This window comes from Musa acuminata, unplaced genomic scaffold (genome assembly GCF_036884655.1).
Source record: "Musa acuminata AAA Group cultivar baxijiao unplaced genomic scaffold, Cavendish_Baxijiao_AAA HiC_scaffold_258, whole genome shotgun sequence".
In the NCBI taxonomy this organism is placed as follows: Eukaryota; Viridiplantae; Streptophyta; class Magnoliopsida; order Zingiberales; family Musaceae; genus Musa; species Musa acuminata.
The window spans coordinates 11,364-29,968 of NW_027020522.1; the positions used below are offsets into that span (position 1 = coordinate 11,364).

Here is an 18,605-nt window from a genome sequence, read left to right on the forward strand (position 1 = left end):
GATGGGTTCTTTTTGTGGTGATAAATGACCTACTTAACTCAGTGGTTAGAGTATTGCTTTCATACGGCGGGAGTCATTGGTTCAAATCCAATAGTAGGTAGAACTTATTAGATACCGGAGTCGATGAAATGATATCTAATAAGTTTTTCTACCCCATCTTCTTTTTTTGTTTTATCAGATTAAGACTTGATTGTGTTCAATTGGCAGAATCAACATGTGGTGTATAATAAAGAACTTTTTAAAACTTCTCTTTATTATTTTGATGTATTGACTTGACTAGTAGGAAATAACATTGACAGCCTCTACTCGTGTCCTAGCTCGTCTGAGAGCTAGATTCGCTTCAATTGCTTGTCTCTTACCCTCAGCTCTACTCAAGTTAGCTTCAGCTATTTCAAGAGCTTGTTGAGCTTCTTGCGGATCAATGTCAGTACTTATTTCCGCATCATTTCCTAAAATGGTGATTTCATTATTACCTATTCTAGCGAAACCACCCATCAGAGCCACCGTTAACCATTGGTCGTTGTTGAGGCGTATTCTCAAAAGACCTATATCTACAGCCGTGGCAATAGGGGCGTGGTTTGGTAATACGCCAATTTGGCCACTATTAGTAGATAAAATTATTTCTTTCACTTCTGAGTCCCAAATAATTCGATTAGGAGTCAGTACACAAAGATTTAAGGTCATTTCTTCAATTTGCTCTCCTCTTCTAAGTTCATAGCTTTCGCGGTAGCTTCATCGATGTTACCTACTAAATAAAAGGCCTGCTCGGGAAGACTGTCTAATTCTCCGGAAAGGATCAGTTGAAACCCCCTAATTGTTTCTGCAAGACCAACATATTTTCCTGGAGAACCAGTAAATACTTCTGCCACGAAGAAGGGTTGTGATAAGAAACGCTCGATTTTTCGTGCTCTTGCTACAGTTAAACGATCTTCTTCGGATAATTCGTCCAACCCAAGAATAGCTATAATGTCCTGAAGTTCTTTGTAACGTTGTGAAGTTTGCTTAACTCTTTGCGCAGTTTCATAATGTTCCTCGCCAACGATCCGAGGTTGTAACATAGTTGACGTTGAATCTAAAGGATCCACTGCTGGATAAATACCTTTGGCAGCTAATCCTCTCGATAATACGGTAGTAGCATCTAAATGTGCAAATGTCGTGGCAGGAGCAGGGTCGGTCAAATCGTCCGCAGGTACATAAACGGCTTGGATCGAAGTTATAGATCCCTCTTTGGTAGAAGTAATTCTTTCTTGCAAAGAACCCATTTCTGTACTAAGGGTAGGTTGATAACCCACTGCAGAAGGCATTCTCCCCAATAAGGCGGATACTTCTGATCCTGCTTGGACGAAACGAAAGATATTGTCGATGAATAGAAGTACGTCTTGTTCATTAACATCCCGGAAATATTCCGCCATAGTTAGGGCAGTCAAACCAACTCTCATACGAGCTCCCGGCGGTTCATTCATTTGACCGTAGACTAGAGCTACTTTTGATTCTGCAATATTTTTTTCATTAATTACTCCGGATTCTTTCATTTCCATGTAAAGATCATTTCCTTCACGAGTACGTTCGCCTACTCCGCCAAATACAGATACGCCTCCATGAGCTTTGGCAATGTTGTTGATCAATTCCATGATGAGTACTGTTTTACCTACTCCAGCTCCTCCAAATAGTCCGATTTTTCCTCCACGGCGATAAGGAGCTAAAAGATCCACTACTTTAATTCCTGTTTCAAAGATTGATAATTTCGTCTCTAACTGTATAAAGGCAGGTGCAGGTCTATGAATAGGAGATGTTGTGCTAGTATCTACAGGACCTAAATTATCAACAGGCTCCCCAAGAACGTTGAAAATTCGTCCGAGGGTAGCTCCACCGACTGGAACGCTTAGAGGAGCTCCCGTGTCAATCACTTCCATTCCTCTCATCAGTCCATCTGTAGCACTCATAGCTACAGCTCTAACTCGATTATTTCCTAATAATTGTTGTACCTCACAAGTCACATTAATTTGCTGACCAATAGTATCTCGACCCTTAACTACCAAAGCGTTATAAATATTAGGCATCTTGCCCGGAGGAAAAACAACATCCAGTACTGGGCCAATAATTTGAGCGATACGCCCTAGGTTTTGTTCTTCAAGTGTGGAAACCGCAGGACTAGAAGGGGTAGGATTGATTCTCATAATTATAATTAAAGTAAAGTATGTCGAAAGTTTTTTTGAATAGTGCCATGCCAAGTCGAAAATAAATGTCCGATAGCAAGTTGATCGGTTAATTCAATAAGAAATAAATGGGAGTTAGCACTTGATTTAGTTGGTACCACCCAACCGAATACGATTCAATCGTTTACTCATTCAATTACTCATTCAATGAGTCAATTTTCAAGTTCAGCCAATCCTTCTTTTTTTCAAAAGAAATATTAAGTACATGAAATCACGAGTAAGTCTCTTTCATTTCTCTATCATTATAGAAAAACCATCCGTATTAGATTCTATTATCTATAGAATTCGAACCCGAACTCCATTTATGATTCATTATTTCGATCTAATTGGCCATTGTTCTTTTTTTTTTTTGAATAGATATTGGATTTCCGCCTATCTATTCTTTATACCCTTTTAGGATGAATTATGCCTATTTTCACATCTAGGATTTACATATACAACATATATCACTGTCAAGAGTGAATTTTTCTTAGTATTTGGATTCAAAATAAGAAGGAGATCCATTTGATTTTATTGTAAACTTGCAAAACAAACATTGGGTTTGGGTTGCGCCATATATATCAAAGAGTATACAATAATGATGTATTTGGAGTATACAATAATGATGTATTTGATGAATCAAATACATGGTCTAATAATGAACCATTTCATTTTAACATAACATTGAAATTAGTTGATAATATTAGTTGAATATTTTTTTTCTTTTTTTTTATTTTTATTTTTGTCAAAGGTTTCATTCATGCATAATCTATATCGAGTAGACCTTGTCGTTGTGAGAATTCTTAATTCATGAGTTGTAGGGAGGGACTTATGTCACCACAAACAGAGACTAAAGCAAGTGTTGGATTTAAAGCTGGTGTTAAAGATTACAAATTGAATTATTATACTCCTGACTACGAAGTCAAAGATACTGATATCTTGGCAGCATTCCGAGTAACTCCTCAACCTGGAGTTCCGCCCGAAGAAGCAGGGGCTGCGGTAGCTGCCGAATCTTCTACTGGTACATGGACAACTGTGTGGACTGATGGACTTACCAGTCTTGATCGTTACAAAGGGCGATGCTACCACATCGAGGCCGTTGTTGGGGAGGAAAATCAATATATTGCTTATGTAGCTTATCCTTTAGACCTTTTTGAAGAAGGTTCTGTTACTAACATGTTTACTTCCATTGTGGGTAATGTATTTGGTTTCAAAGCCTTACGAGCTCTACGTCTGGAGGATCTGCGAATTCCCACTTCTTATTCCAAAACTTTCCAAGGCCCGCCTCACGGCATTCAGGTTGAAAGAGATAAGTTGAACAAGTATGGTCGTCCCCTATTGGGATGCACTATTAAACCAAAATTGGGATTATCTGCAAAAAACTACGGTAGAGCGGTTTATGAATGTCTACGTGGTGGACTTGATTTTACCAAAGATGATGAAAACGTAAACTCACAACCATTTATGCGTTGGAGAGATCGTTTCTTATTTTGCACCGAAGCACTTTTTAAAGCGCAGGCCGAAACAGGTGAAATCAAAGGACATTACTTGAATGCTACTGCGGGTACATGTGAAGAAATGATGAAAAGGGCCATATGTGCCAGAGAATTAGGAGTTCCTATCGTAATGCATGACTACTTAACTGGTGGATTCACTGCAAATACTAGCTTGGCTCATTATTGCCGTGACAACGGCCTACTTCTTCACATCCATCGCGCAATGCATGCAGTTATTGATAGACAGAAAAATCATGGTATGCATTTCCGTGTACTAGCTAAAGCATTACGTATGTCTGGTGGAGATCATATTCACGCCGGTACAGTAGTAGGTAAACTGGAAGGGGAACGTGAGATGACTTTAGGTTTCGTTGATTTATTACGTGATGATTATATCGAAAAAGACCGAAGTCGCGGTATTTTCTTCACTCAAGATTGGGTCTCTATGCCAGGTGTTCTGCCCGTGGCTTCAGGGGGTATTCATGTTTGGCATATGCCTGCTCTGACCGAAATCTTTGGGGATGATTCCGTACTACAGTTTGGCGGAGGAACTTTAGGACACCCTTGGGGAAATGCACCTGGTGCAGTAGCTAATAGGGTGGCTTTAGAGGCGTGTGTACAAGCTCGTAATGAGGGACGTGATCTTGCTCGTGAAGGTAATGAAATTATCCGTGAAGCTAGCAAATGGAGCCCTGAACTAGCCGCTGCTTGTGAAGTATGGAAAGAGATCAAATTCGAATTCGAACCAGTAGATAAGCTAGATAAAGAGAAAAAGTAAGTGTGCATAATTCAGTAATTCCTGTTTGTTCTCCTAATTGATTGCAATTAAAGTCGGCCCAATCTTTTCCTAAAAAAAAGATTGGGCCGATTGCCGAATAAAAAAAAAAAGAATGAGCATTCTATACTATGTATTTGCATATATCTTTTATATGTACAGATGTACAGATCTTACCTATATATATACAAGATAAGATCGAAGACTAAACAACTCAATACTTCTATTGTTTGTTGTTGGATCCATAGGATTGGATTAATTATGGATCCTTGGGATTGGTGGACTTTTTTATATCTCCTAGTTTCAGGCCATAGATCAAGCCAAGGGAAAGGCTCCTTTACCCATCCTATATTGTCTTTTTCGTTCCATGTTAAAATAGAAACTTAATTATTTGATTATACGAGAACAAATTCTTTATTCTTTATTTATAGAAATAAACAACTATCTCTATTTTCGATGAGAATTTGTACATCACATGGAAGAAAGCTGTGTCTTTCTATTTTAAAATTTATAAAAAGATTCTATCAATATATATTGAAGTGATACCTCGGCTTCCCACAAAGGAGAATCATTTCTTTCAATACTTACTCGTTCTTTCAATACTTACTCGTTATTAATTAACAATCCTAATGATTAGGATTAGATTCGTATGCTTAATTCTGATAAGAAATCAAATAGTGAAAGTAAAATGATTATCCATCGAATGTATTGTATTTCATCAAATAGGGGGTAGAAAGACTCTATGGGAAAATGGTGGTTCCGTTCGATGTTGTCTAACGAGAAGTTAGAACATAGGTGTGGGCTAAGTAAATCTAGGTGTGGGCTAAGTAAATCAATGGATAGTCTTGATGGTATTGGACATACCAGTAGAAGTGAACAACCTATTCTAAACGATACGAAGAACGATACGAAGAAAAAGATTCCTAGTTGGAATCATAGTGGTAATTATAGTTTCACTAATGTTGATTCTTTATTTGAAATCAAGGATATTTGGAGTTTGATCTCTGATGACACTTTTTTAGTTAGGGATAGTAATGGTGACAGTTACTCTGTATATTTTGATATTGAAAATCAGATTTTTGAGGTTGACAATGATAGTTCTTTTCTGAGTGAACTAGAAAAAAAACTTTCTAGTTATTTGAGTAGGGGGTCTAAGAAAAAGAATCACTACTATTATCATTACATGTATGATACTCAATCTGGTTGGAATAATCACATTAATAGTTGCATTGATAGTTATCTTCGTTTTGAAGTCAGTATTAATAGTTCTATTTCGGGTAGTACCAACAATTACAGTGACAGTTACTTTTATAACTTCATTTGTACTGAAAATAGAAATAGTAGTGAGAGCGGTAGGTCTAGTAAAAGAACTAGAAAAAATTTCAATGATTTCCATGAAGAGGTGGAATCCGATTTCCATGAAGAAGTAGAATTCCACGAAGAAGTAGAATCCGACTTCCATGAAGAAGTAGAATCCGATTTCCATGAAGAAGTAGAATTCCACGAAGAAGTAGAATCCAATGATTTCAATGAAGAAGTAGAATCTGATTTCAATGAAGAAGTGGAATCCGATTTCAATGAAGAAGTGGAATCCGATTTCAATGAAGAAGTGGAATCCGATTTCAATGAAGAAGTGGAATCCGATTTCAATGAAGAAGTAGAATTCCATGAAGAAGTAGAATTCCATGAAGAAGTAGAATCCGACTTCCATGAAGAAGTAGAATCCAATGATTTCAATATAAATCAAAAATACAAACATTTATGGGTTCAATGCGAAAATTGTTATGGATTAAATTATAAAAAATTTTTTAAGTCAAAAATGAATATTTGTGAACAGTGTGGATATCATTTGAAAATGAGTAGTTCAGATAGAATTGAACTTTCGATTGATCCCGGAACTTGGGATCCTCTGGATAAAGATATGATATCTATAGACCCCATTGATTTTCGTTCAAAAGAGGAACCTTATGGAGATCGTATCGATTCTTATCAAAGAAGGACAGGTTTAGCTGATGCTATTCAAACAGGCATAGGTCAAATAAATGGTATTCCCGTAGCAATTGGCGTTATGGATTTTCAGTTTATGGGAGGTAGTATGGGATCCGTAGTAGGCGAGAAAATTACTCGTTTGATCGAGTATGCTACTAATCGATCTCTACCTGTCATTATTGTGTGTGCTTCTGGAGGAGCACGCATGCAAGAAGGAAGTTTGAGCTTGATGCAAATGGCTAAAATATCTTCTGCTTCATCTAATTATCAATCAGATAAAAAGTTATTCTATGTATCAATTCTTACATCTCCTACAACTGGTGGAGTAACAGCCAGTTTTGGTATGTTGGGGGATATCATTATTGCTGAACCTAACGCCTACATTGCATTTGCGGGTAAAAGAGTAATTGAACAAACATTAAAAAAGGTAATACCTGAAGGTTCACAAGTGTCTGAGTATTTATTCCATAAAGGTTTATTCGACCCAATAGTACCACGTAATCTTTTAAAAGGTGTTCTGGGTGAGTTATTTCAGCTCCACGGTTTCTTTCCCTTGAATCCAAGTTCAAAAATGTAAAGTATAGCACTAGATTCAGTTATTTTATTTGTAGCGAACAAGTATTTAATTCGTCGTAATCAGGTGTTTTCTTTGGTGACATAAGTTCTCCTTGTAATAAGAGACAGAGGTTTCGGATAATTTTTATTTTATATTTTATTATATTTTATTTATTATATTTTAGAATATAGAATATATAGTTTTAGAATATAGAATATATAGTTTCTATCTAGTCATTTTCTATCTAATCATATAGAATTATAGTTGATATTACTTATTACTTATAAATAAATATTATAAATAAATAATATTTATTATAATTTTTTATAATATATTTATAATATAATAATGGCTTGATATAATATAATAATGGCTTGATATTACTTATAATAGATATATCATAAGTAATAGATATATCATAAGAAGATATCTTTCTAATAGATAGAAATATTAAAACAGATAGAAATATTAAATTGAGGCACCTATTCTATGACAGATCCCAACTTACCCTCTATTTTTGTGCCTTTAGTGGGCCTAGTATTTCCGGCAATTGCAATGGTTTCCTTATTTCTTCATGTCCAAAAAAATAAGATTGTCTAGACCCAATGGGACCGAATCTTATCAATTTATTTCAACACTGGATGATAATACAGATATTTATCTCGTGTAATATGGTATGATATGTGGCTCTTTCCGAACACACAAATGAAAGAATCGTTATGCGGATATATGATATCTGCATAAATGCATGTATATGTGAATATAGCTGGTTCAAAATGGATTAGTGAATATTTTAAATAGAAAGTCAATGTATCTAACCAATTACTCTCCTAATGTTTCACATCAGAATAGTGCTAGTTGATGAAAGTTACTTCGGGATCAAGAAAGGTAAAGTCAAATTTATTTGGGTTATTCGCTCAATTCCAATCGAATGCACTGGATCTAGTATAGTATGAATTGGCGATCAGAACATATATGGATAGAACTTATAACGGGGTCTCGAAAAACGAGTAATTTTTGCTGGGCCTGTATCCTTTTTTTAGGTTCACTAGGATTCTTAGTGGTTGGAACTTCCAGTTATCTTGGTAGGAATTTGATACCCGTATTTACATCTCAGCAAATCATTTTTTTTCCACAAGGGATCGTGATGTCTTTCTACGGGATCGCGGGTCTATTCATTAGCTCGTATTTGTGGTGCACAATTTCGTGGAATGTAGGTAGCGGTTATGACCGATTCGATAGAAAAGAAGGAATAGTGTGTATTTTTCGCTGGGGATTTCCTGGAATAAATCGTCGCATCTTCCTTCGCTTCTTTATGAGAGATATCCAATCAATCAGAATAGAGGTTAAAGAGGGTCTTTATACTCGTCGTGTCCTTTATATGGAAATCAGAGGCCAAGGAGCCATTCCCTTGACTCGTACTGATGAGAATTTTACTCCACGAGAAATTGAACAAAAAGCTGCCGAATTGGCCTATTTCTTGCGCGTACCAATTGAAGTATTTTGAAACGAACTGAAGTGAAGAATAAAATGAAGAATAAATATTTTCTCAAGATGGGGGAAGGAACTTGCTAATTCCTCTTTTAATACAACTGAAGTTTCTTCATTCTTTTATACTAGAAAAAGGTCTAATCTAACTAACGAATCTAATCTAATAAGTATAGATATAAATTCATCAAACCTATCCGAACATGTATTTCGTAATACAGAATTCATCTTTTTAGGCCCAAGATTTGGAATTGATACCCTTTTCTGGTTAGACGGTGAAACATTTCGAAAGAATTAATTGATCCAGGGGGAGTTTTTTCGTCTCGAAACTCGATTCGTTACTTCAAGTGGGTTTTCGAGTATTCATCGAAAGGAACAAATGAAAATAAAATTGGTTCAAATTTGCCCAATTGAGATATCTGGAATAATATTTATTTCTTTTTTTCTCATTTTCATCCGAAAAGAACTCTTATTCTATGTCTATATTCCTTCTAAATCAAAAAAAAAATAAAATTATTACACAATAATAGGAAAGGAATAGACCCATAGGTCAATACCTTGTTATACAACTCGTGCTTCAAAGAAATATCAGATCAGATAGAGTCAACGAATGAAGCAGGTTCATTAACAATTCAATTCACAGAAAAAAAAAAATGAAAAAAAAGAAAGCATCGGCCTCCCTCCCATATCTCGCATCTATAGTATTTTTGCCCTGGTGGGTCTCTTTCTCATTTAATAAATGTCTGGAACCTTGGGTTACTAATTGGTGGAATACCAGGCAATCCGAAAATTTTTTGAATCATATTCAAGAGAAAAACGTTCTGGAAAGATTCATAGAATTAGAAGAACTATTCCTATTGGACGAAATGATAAAGGAGTACCCGGAAACGCATATACAAAAACTTCATATAGAAATACACAAGGAAACAATACAATTAGTCAAAGCACACAATGAATATGATCTCCATATCATTTTGCATTTCTCGACAAATATAATCTGTTTCGCTATTCTAAGTGGTTATTTTATTCTGAGTAATGAAGAACTCGTCATTCTTAATTCTTGGGTTCAGGAATTCCTCTATAACTTAAGTGACACAATAAAAGCTTTTTCTATTCTTTTAGTTACTGATTTATGGATCGGATTTCACTCGACCCATGGTTGGGAACTAATGATTGGTTCGGTCTACAACGATTTTGGATTGGATCATAACGATCAAATTATATCTGGTCTTGTTTCCACTTTTCCAGTTATTCTAGATACAATTGTGAAATATTGGATCTTCCTTTTTTTAAATCGTGTATCTCCTTCGCTTGTAGTAATTTATCATTCAATGAATGAATAAAGAACTCATTTGATCTTATTATATCAATCAAATCAGAATCTTTCTTCGTGTATAAAGAAAGTATTTTCAATTTGACTTAATTCTTTATACTTTTATCTGTTCAAGGTATTCGTCCTATATTCCAGTACAATTATTCCAGTACAATGACAGACTCGTGTATAGGGAACTATACTAGCTACCTATCTAATTTATTGTAGAAATTCGGGGATCAATGATTGGACATGCAAAATAAAAATACTTTTTCTTGGGTAAAGGAAGAGATGACTCGATCCATTTCTGTATCGATCATGATATATGTAATAACTCGGGCATCTATTTCAAATGCATATCCCATTTTTGCGCAGCAGGGTTATGAAAACCCGCGAGAAGCAACGGGACGAATTGTATGTGCCAATTGCCATTTAGCTAATAAACCCGTGGATATTGAAGTTCCGCAAGCTGTGCTTCCTGATACTGTATTTGAAGCAGTTGTTCGAATCCCTTATGATAAGCAACTGAAACAAGTTCTTGCTAATGGTAAAAAGGGGACTTTGAATGTGGGGGCTGTTCTCATTTTACCCGACGGATTCGAATTAGCCCCCCTTGATCGTATTTCTCCTGAGTTGAAAGAAAAGATAGGAAATCTGTCTTTTCAGAGTTATCGTCCCAACAAAAGAAATATTATTGTGATAGGTCCTGTTCCCGGTCAGAAATATAGTGAAATCGTCTTTCCCATTCTTTCCCCCGACCCTGCTACGAAGAAAGACGTTCACTTCTTAAAATATCCCATATACGTAGGTGGGAACAGAGGAAGGGGTCAGATTTATCCTGATGGTAGCAAAAGTAACAATACAGTCTATAATGCTACATCAGCAGGTATAGTAAGCAGAATAGTACGTAAAGAAAAAGGGGGATATGAAATAACCATAGTTGATGCATCGGATGGACATCAAGTGGTTGATATTATACCTCCAGGACCAGAACTTCTTGTTTCAGAGGGTGAATCCATCAAGCTTGATCAACCATTAACAAGCAATCCCAATGTGGGAGGCTTTGGTCAGGGAGATGCAGAAATAGTGCTTCAAGACCCATTACGGGTCCAAGGTCTTTTGTTCTTCTTGGCATCTGTTATTTTGGCACAAGTTTTTTTGGTTCTTAAAAAGAAACAGTTTGAAAAGGTTCAATTGTACGAAATGAATTTCTAGGTGCAGAGATTCCTTAACATCAAGTTGGTAAAAAGCGCCGAATTTTTTTTGATCCATACAATTATGTATGATCAAAAAATCTGTAAACCTTTTTGGTTGCTTTGTTTATACTTTTTTTTCGTTTTGCGGGATGTCTGGAATTCATTACTTGTATCCTATTCTTAGTAATAGACAATAGACATACAAAGAAAGAGAATACAGAGCAAGGATGGGAAAAATGAAAGAAAGAAATCCTTTTAGGAGGGATTACTAGTCTTACGAGTCTTCTATTCGACACAAGAAAAGGGCGGAAAATCCTTTTTCTTGTGTCGTCTTATATCGAAATAATAATGATTTTTTCTCCTGTTCGTCAAAGATTACCATTCCTTCTTTTCCGGGTCCACCAGAACTCTTTTGGTTAGATTCATAGGAAGTTGTGGACAAACAAAAAGAGAGAAAGGATTAGGGGAATAATTGATTGAGCAAATAGAACTTCTTCAATTAACTTAAACTTTTAACTTAGAGAAATTATTCAAGAGAAATTATTCAAACAAATTATATTATAGAGTTTTATAGAGTAAGTTCTATAGAGTAAGTTCTATTAGTAGTTTAGTATAGAAATTATTTGCAGGATGTCTCATGCGTAGAAATCTATATAATATTGTATTATTCAGAAAATCCATTGATTACTCTTTTCTTGTTTCTTCATAAGAGTTAATATTATGGAGGAAAGGAAGAACAGAGACTATGAATCAATCAATAGATTCAATTCTTCAAAAACATTATTAAGAAACAAAAGAATAGAGTGGTTTGAAACATCAGAGCAAAGGATCCGTTTTGTCATTTCATTTCTACGAATATAATATTTTGATTATGTTGACTGGCCAATTTGTATGTTATGGAATAGATCATAATCTTCCTATAAGAGTAAGAAAAGAACTCAACGGGACCTTATCGCTCTAATTAGACAAAGGAGGGTAAGGTCCCGTTGAGTTCTTTTCTTACTCTTTCATGTCTACAATCCGGTTTATCCGATTACTAGAGAGATGAACCCAACCCAGAATATGAACCGTAAAAGAAAACACCTATTAAACCGATCACAGGAATACCAGTTACAGTACCAACCAGCCAAAGAGGAATCCTTCCAGTAGTATCGGCCATTTCCCCTACTTTCCTCCACATTTTCTCAAATGGTCGTGCTAGAGACAAAAACAGTCATGGATAATTATGAGGATGGTATCTTTCCGAATGGGATAAGAGAATTCCTACTATTCTCTTTCTTTCTTTCAATTGAAGAAATAATTGGAAAATAAAACAGCAAGTACAAAAATGAGTAATAAACCCCAGTATAGACTGGTACGATTCAATTCAACATTTTGTTCATTCGGGTTTGATTGTGTCATAGCTCTATAATTCAAATTAGGTTTATCGTTGGATGAACTGCATTGCTGATATTGACCCCAAAAAAGAAACGGTAGGTACAGCTAGTCCGTGAACAGCCAACCATCGCACTGTAAAAATTGGATAGGTTCGATCTATGGTCATTGGGGGCCTCCTAAAAGGATTTACTAAATTCATCAAGTTGTTCCAAAGAATCAAAACGGCCGGTTATCAATGGAATACCTTGTCGGCTCTCTGTGAAATACTCGTTTGGCCGAGGACTTCCAAACACGTCGTAAGCTAAACCCGTACTGACGAATAACCAACCCGCAATGAATAGGGAAGGTATAGTAATGCTATGAATGACCCAGTATCGAATACTGGTAATAATATCAGCAAAAGAACGTTCTCCCGTGCTTCCAGACATTCTGAGCTCCACAAATTTTTGTACATTCAAAAAAGGGAATCGATTCCTTGAAAGATGGGATCAGTAAATGGAAAACTACTGATATTGCATCTTTGTGAGATCGTCAATTTTGTACCAAAGGTTTATTTCAAGTATACCGAATCAGTATAGCTATCCTTCCTCTGGCACAGCAACGCAGTCTCGATCGGTACCGAAATGCTACATAATTCTTTTCTTCTTTTTTTGTTCCTTGTCTATGCATAACTCTATGTTATTCAATAGATCAATAGAAAATTACTCAAATTCCTTATAAGATTTCCATTATTGGATTCATAATAGAAAGTAAAGATCTTGGAAAAGCGTGAATCGATGGTTTCTAATAATTTATGAAGCATATTATAATATTCACACAATTCAATTATATGTATGCGAAATCTATAATAAACCCATTTTTTGGTTAAAAGTTTTTTTGTTCAAATCTTTTTATTTCAAGTAATTGGTTGGTCGTATAATACAATAAATATACTGTAATACAAAATACAATAGTATATACTATATTAGTGAAAGAAACAGAACATGAAAGAAACAGAACCCAGTTGGAACAATCCATATTCGTGATGCAACCGTTATTGTATTAGATCCAAAACAAAGGTTCTTTCTTGACCAAACTAGAAGTATGGAACTCCATGATATGGAAAGACAGAATATAGAATCTAAAAGGATAATGGAAGTTGTTCGTCTTTGAATCGAGTTGGACCTGAAAAAAAAGAATAAAAATATAAAAATGAAAAATAGAGTAAAGGTTTTATTTTTTTCGATAGATCGTGGGACACCTTTTTCTTTTCATTCGAAATATTATGTTATGGGCAATTAAGCAACCTATTACTGTACTGAGTCCAATGAGTTAAAATAAATAAAAGGTAAATAGTATCAGGCCGTTCGTTCCAAAAAGGATTAGATCCTATTGAAATAGAAAGGAAATGATTAAAATGGAATTTTCAAATCCAATTCTTTTATTCCAAAATTACTTAAATTACTTATATTTTATTTAATATTTTATTTAATATTTAAGTATAAGTCCATAAGTAATTTAAGTTTTGAATGAAGTTACACGGCACAGTTCTTAATTACTATTACTTTTACTTATACTTTATATTTTACTTACTTTTACTATTACTTTATTCAACTCACAAATACTTTATTCAACTCACAAATTCCACAATGAATCTGTTGATTCCGAATCATAGGATCGGTCAATGTCACAGCAGATGAATCGAATTTTTCTACCTATGTCACTCTTAGTTAGTCTTATCTATAATGACTGATGAATCCAGAATTTTCAATTGGAACTAAACTAATTCTGTCAATTGATTTTTTCTTGCCGTCGTATTTTGTAAAAATTGAAACTTAGGTAAGTGTTTTATCAACATATGTAGCAAAAGAACATATCTAATTTAGCTCTTTCATGCTTACTATAACTAGTTATTTCGGTTTTCTACTGGCTGCTTTAACTATAACCTCAGCTCTATTCATTGGTTTGAACAAGATACGACTTATTTGAAATGAATTGAATGAAAAATTGATAAAAACGAATATTTCTCTGAGATTCCGGGTATTCTATGGTTCTTTCTCACATCAATTGCCAATTCTTGGTCATTGAGATTCACGGATAATTCAGATTAATATTTAGGGATAGATCTTACCTTTCTTTTTATCCCCTTAAACAAACCGAAATGATTGAAGTTTTTCTATTTGGAATCGTCTTAGGTCTAATTCCTATTACTTTAGCAGGATTATTCGTAACCGCATATTTACAATATAGACGTGGTGATCAGTTGGACCTTTGATTGAGTAATATTTCTTTCTTTTTTTGATTGACCTCCTGCAGGAAGGAGGTCAAATTCAAGTTACAATTCAACTTTTTGTTTTGTTAAATTATTAATTATTTTATTGTGATTCGACATCAAATAAACCGAATCACGCTCTGTAGGATTTGAACCTACGACATCGGGTTTTGGAGACCCGCGTTCTACCGAACTGAACTAAGAGCGCTTTCTTATCCTTATGACAGGAGATACGACTGTACTGTAAAGAAAAGTAATTTTTCTACCCCCAATACGTCTTGCATACATATAGTATGCAAGACCGGAAGATTATGTCCAATTTTAATCGATCTCAATGAATCCCTCGTTACTGCCCATGGGAGAAGTAATAGGTAGGGATGACAGGATTTGAACCCGTGACATTTTGTACCCAAAACAAACGCGCTACCAAGCTGCGCTACATCCCTTTTCAAAATTGTTGTACAGTTTCATTGTACAAAATCCCTGTCTTGTTTTCCATATCGTCATTTTCTCCTCCATCTATATACAATTTTCTTGTCATTTCTTCTTTTTGGTTTCATATAATAAAAGAATTATATACATCTGAAACCTAACGTATAAAAAAGTTAATATTTATCAGTAATGCTCAGGAACAAGGGATTAGATTTTTTTTCTTTTACAAAAAAAGAAAAAAATCTATTGCTTCATTGTACATATCTATTTTAGTTAGGAATCCTGTTTAGTTAGGAATTCCGTGTAAAAAAATACAAATGATCTTGAACTACAGCATCTGACCATATATGTATTACAATCCATAATAGAAGGAGGATTTTCAATGCGAGATATAAAAACATATCTCTCCGTGGCACCTGTGCTAAGTACTCTATGGTTTGGGTCTTTAGCAGGCCTATTGATAGAAATTAATCGGTTATTTCCGGATGCCTTGTCATTCCCCTTTTTTTAATTCTAGTTATTGATTGATATGCGAAGAAATGAAGAAAATTAGAGATACAATTCCACGTGACTAAAATTTCGAATTTCGCCCCTATTTTTTCAGTTCTTTAGGATAGGAAGGAAAAGAAAAAAGTGTATTGAACCTCAGCAAAAATGTGGTAGATCGAAGATCGAATTTTGGAGAACAGAAATGAAAATGTGGATCCAGTCTACGGCGAGTTCCACGAAATCATAGCATAGAAAGAAGATATTTAACTTAAATAATAAATAAAATAAATATTAATAAAATATTGAGATTTAGGATAGGAACAATTGAGAGTTAGAAAGAAATTGTATTATTTAATTATTACTCCATTAAATTATTACTTTATTATTCTAGTAAAATTGTTACTCCATTAATATAATATTAATTATCATTATATAATGAAATGATAATTGCAACGAAATACTTAGAAATTCCATTTCTAGTTAGTAACTTCTATCGATTTTTTTTGTTCTTTTCTTCTTCTTCAGCTCGGATCGAAAATAGAAGAGTTAAGCCGATCCAAAATTCAAAGGAGGTTCATGGCCAAGGGTAAAGATGTCAGAGTCATAGTTATTTTGGAATGTACCAGTTGTGCCCGAAATGATGTCAATAAAGAATCGCCAGGTATTTCTAGATATATTACTCAAAAGAATCGACACAATACGCCTGGTCGATTAGAATTGAGAAAATTTTGTCGCTATTGTAACAAGCATACGATTCATGGAGAAATAAAGAAATAGATCGAACAGAACGCGTGTGCGCTCTCGCCAAGGAAGAGGAAGAACTTAACATATATTTAGAAGAACTTAACATATATTTAACATACTTAACATATATTTAACATATATAATATACATAATGTATAATATACATAATGTATAAGATATATAATATACATAATGTATACAAATCAAAGCCTATTTTGGTCGGATCTGAACTGAAGTGAATAAAGAAATAGAATTTTAGAAATAAGGAATAAACCATGGATAAATCCAAGCAATCTTTTCGTAAATCCAAGCGATCTTTTCGTAGGCGTTTGCCCCCAATTGGATCGGGGGATCGAATCGATTATAGAAACATGAGTTTAATTAGTCGATTTATTAGTGAACAAGGAAAAATATTATCTAGGCGGGTGAATAGATTGACTTTGAAACAACAACGATTAATTACTATTGCTATAAAGCAAGCCCGTATTTTATCTTTGTTACCTTTTCTTAATAATGAGAAACAATTTGAGAGAGCCGAGTCGATCCCCAGAACTACTGGTCCTAGAACCAAAAATAAATAGACATACTCTTCAATTGACTCAAAACTCCAATTGTAACTCAAGCTCAGATTGATGTTTTGTTCGAAAAGGCCTAGAATCTAGAGCGGGTTCCTGTGTTATAAGAAACAAAAAATGGAGAAAATTTTTTTTATTGAAACATATTCGTTCATTCCTATTACTATCTTAATTTCTTTTTATTCTATTTTCCCGGAGTTCCTTCTCCGGGGAATTCTGTTTCAATCATTCCTGTACTGTATATTACTTTAGAATCTACTTTATTTGATGATCTTGTTGGAAATCATGTAAAGACAATTCTTATTTGATATAGCTATTTGTGCAGGTATTTTACGATTAAGAAGCAATTGCTTCTTGTACAGATTGTGTATTAATCTACTATAACTATACAATACCTTATTATCACGAGTTACTGCATTTATCCGAGTGATCCACAAACGACGAAAATCCCTCTTTTGCCTGCCTCTATCTCGATGAGAGGAAGCCAAAGCTCTCATTTTCTGTTGAGTAATCGTTCGAGTAAGTCTTGAATGAGCTCCTCTAGAGGTTGATGCAAATAAACGAATTTTTGTTCGACGTCTCCGAGCTGTATATCCCCGTCTAACTCTGGTCATTGAATCAAATTAAACCTTAATGAATAACTAATTGATTTCGATTCTTTCAGTCATCCTTTTCCCCTCTCACGGTCGATTAATAACAAAACGGATTATTCCGATATATAAAATATAAATTCCAATGGCTTTTGCTACTATAACCTTCCTGACCACAATTTTTTATTCCGTCCAGGCATTTCACCTGCAAATAAGAAATTATAATGATACTCAAAAAAAATAGTGGGTTCCATCGTTTCTATGGTTACTTCTTAAACGGTGAGGTCCTCTCTATACACCGGAGCCTCTTCTTTCATTTAACCAAATGGTATTGTGAACTTGTATAGTTCACACTCTTTGGCTCTACCCATCAATTATAGAGTAATAACTCTTTTCACACTAAGAGTTATCTATACAGTGACGGCATTTAATTAGGAAAGTTGGCTAGGTAGCTGACCCTCTTAGTCCGCTCTTTTAACAATAGGCGCATAATCTTTTTGCTTCTTATAATACTATTTCCTCCGCTTAATGGATAACTATTTGCTACCAATGGGGAATTGCTTTTCATCTCAAATCTAGGTGATTGGATTTGCACCAATGGAAACCATAAATTCCATACACAATATAGGTATATGATAGATCTTTTCCATTTACCCTATTCATTGGTACCGGTCATTGACACTGGAAAAATTGTCTCATTTGTTCGAACTCATGATCTGAACGAGTCGCACATACACCCTAGTACATGTTCCTCGACGCTGAGGACATCCTCTAAGAGCGGGAGATTTCGTAACATTTCTTATCGGCTGTCTTGCGTTTCTAATAAGTTGTTTAATAGTTGGCATGTCGTATATATATATATGTATATATAGAATTAGAATGGAATGGGTTGGTTTAGATCGATCTTAACCTGATGATTGGATTGATGATTATGAATTTTTTCTATTCAATACCAAATCACAGAAAATTCGAATTATGGTTTGAAATGGATTTACACGAAATCCCCGGTATTTTCATTTTCGACCGCTACGAGATCAACAATGCCATGAGCTTGGGCTTCTGTTGCTGACATAAAAACATCCCTTTCCATGTCTTCGGATACAACCCATAAAGGCTTGCCCGTTCTTTGTACATAAACCT

General features: G+C 34.7%; 4 protein-coding genes and 2 non-coding genes across 6 annotated transcripts; 3 read left to right on the forward strand and 3 right to left on the reverse strand.

The window, feature by feature from the left end:
- Nucleotides 1-257: 257 nt before the first annotated feature.
- Nucleotides 258-2,177, reverse strand: LOC135657434 (ATP synthase subunit beta, chloroplastic). Its single transcript, XM_065175958.1, has one exon. It carries the CDS (start codon nt 2,175-2,177, stop codon nt 681-683), a length of 1,497 nt encoding a protein of 498 aa, XP_065032030.1. The 3' UTR covers nt 258-680.
- Nucleotides 2,178-3,005: 828 nt separating this feature from the next.
- On the forward strand, nt 3,006-4,548 carry LOC135657435 (ribulose bisphosphate carboxylase large chain). Its single transcript, XM_065175959.1, has one exon. It carries the CDS (start codon nt 3,006-3,008, stop codon nt 4,467-4,469), a length of 1,464 nt encoding a protein of 487 aa, XP_065032031.1. The 3' UTR covers nt 4,470-4,548.
- Nucleotides 4,549-4,867: 319 nt separating this feature from the next.
- Nucleotides 4,868-9,170, forward strand: LOC135657433 (acetyl-coenzyme A carboxylase carboxyl transferase subunit beta, chloroplastic-like). The gene has a single exon (XM_065175957.1). The coding sequence runs from the start codon at nt 5,209-5,211 to the stop codon at nt 7,030-7,032; it is 1,824 nt and encodes a 607-aa protein (XP_065032029.1). The 5' UTR covers nt 4,868-5,208; the 3' UTR covers nt 7,033-9,170.
- LOC135657436 (cytochrome f) lies at nt 7,822-16,368 on the forward strand. The gene has a single exon (XM_065175960.1). The coding sequence runs from the start codon at nt 10,064-10,066 to the stop codon at nt 11,024-11,026; it is 963 nt and encodes a 320-aa protein (XP_065032032.1). The 5' UTR covers nt 7,822-10,063; the 3' UTR covers nt 11,027-16,368.
- On the reverse strand, nt 14,770-14,843 carry TRNAW-CCA (transfer RNA tryptophan (anticodon CCA)). Its single transcript has one exon. It is a non-coding gene; the product is annotated as a tRNA-Trp (tRNA).
- TRNAP-UGG (transfer RNA proline (anticodon UGG)) lies at nt 15,008-15,081 on the reverse strand. Its single transcript has one exon. It is a non-coding gene; the product is annotated as a tRNA-Pro (tRNA).
- Nucleotides 16,369-18,605: the final 2,237 nt, after the last annotated feature.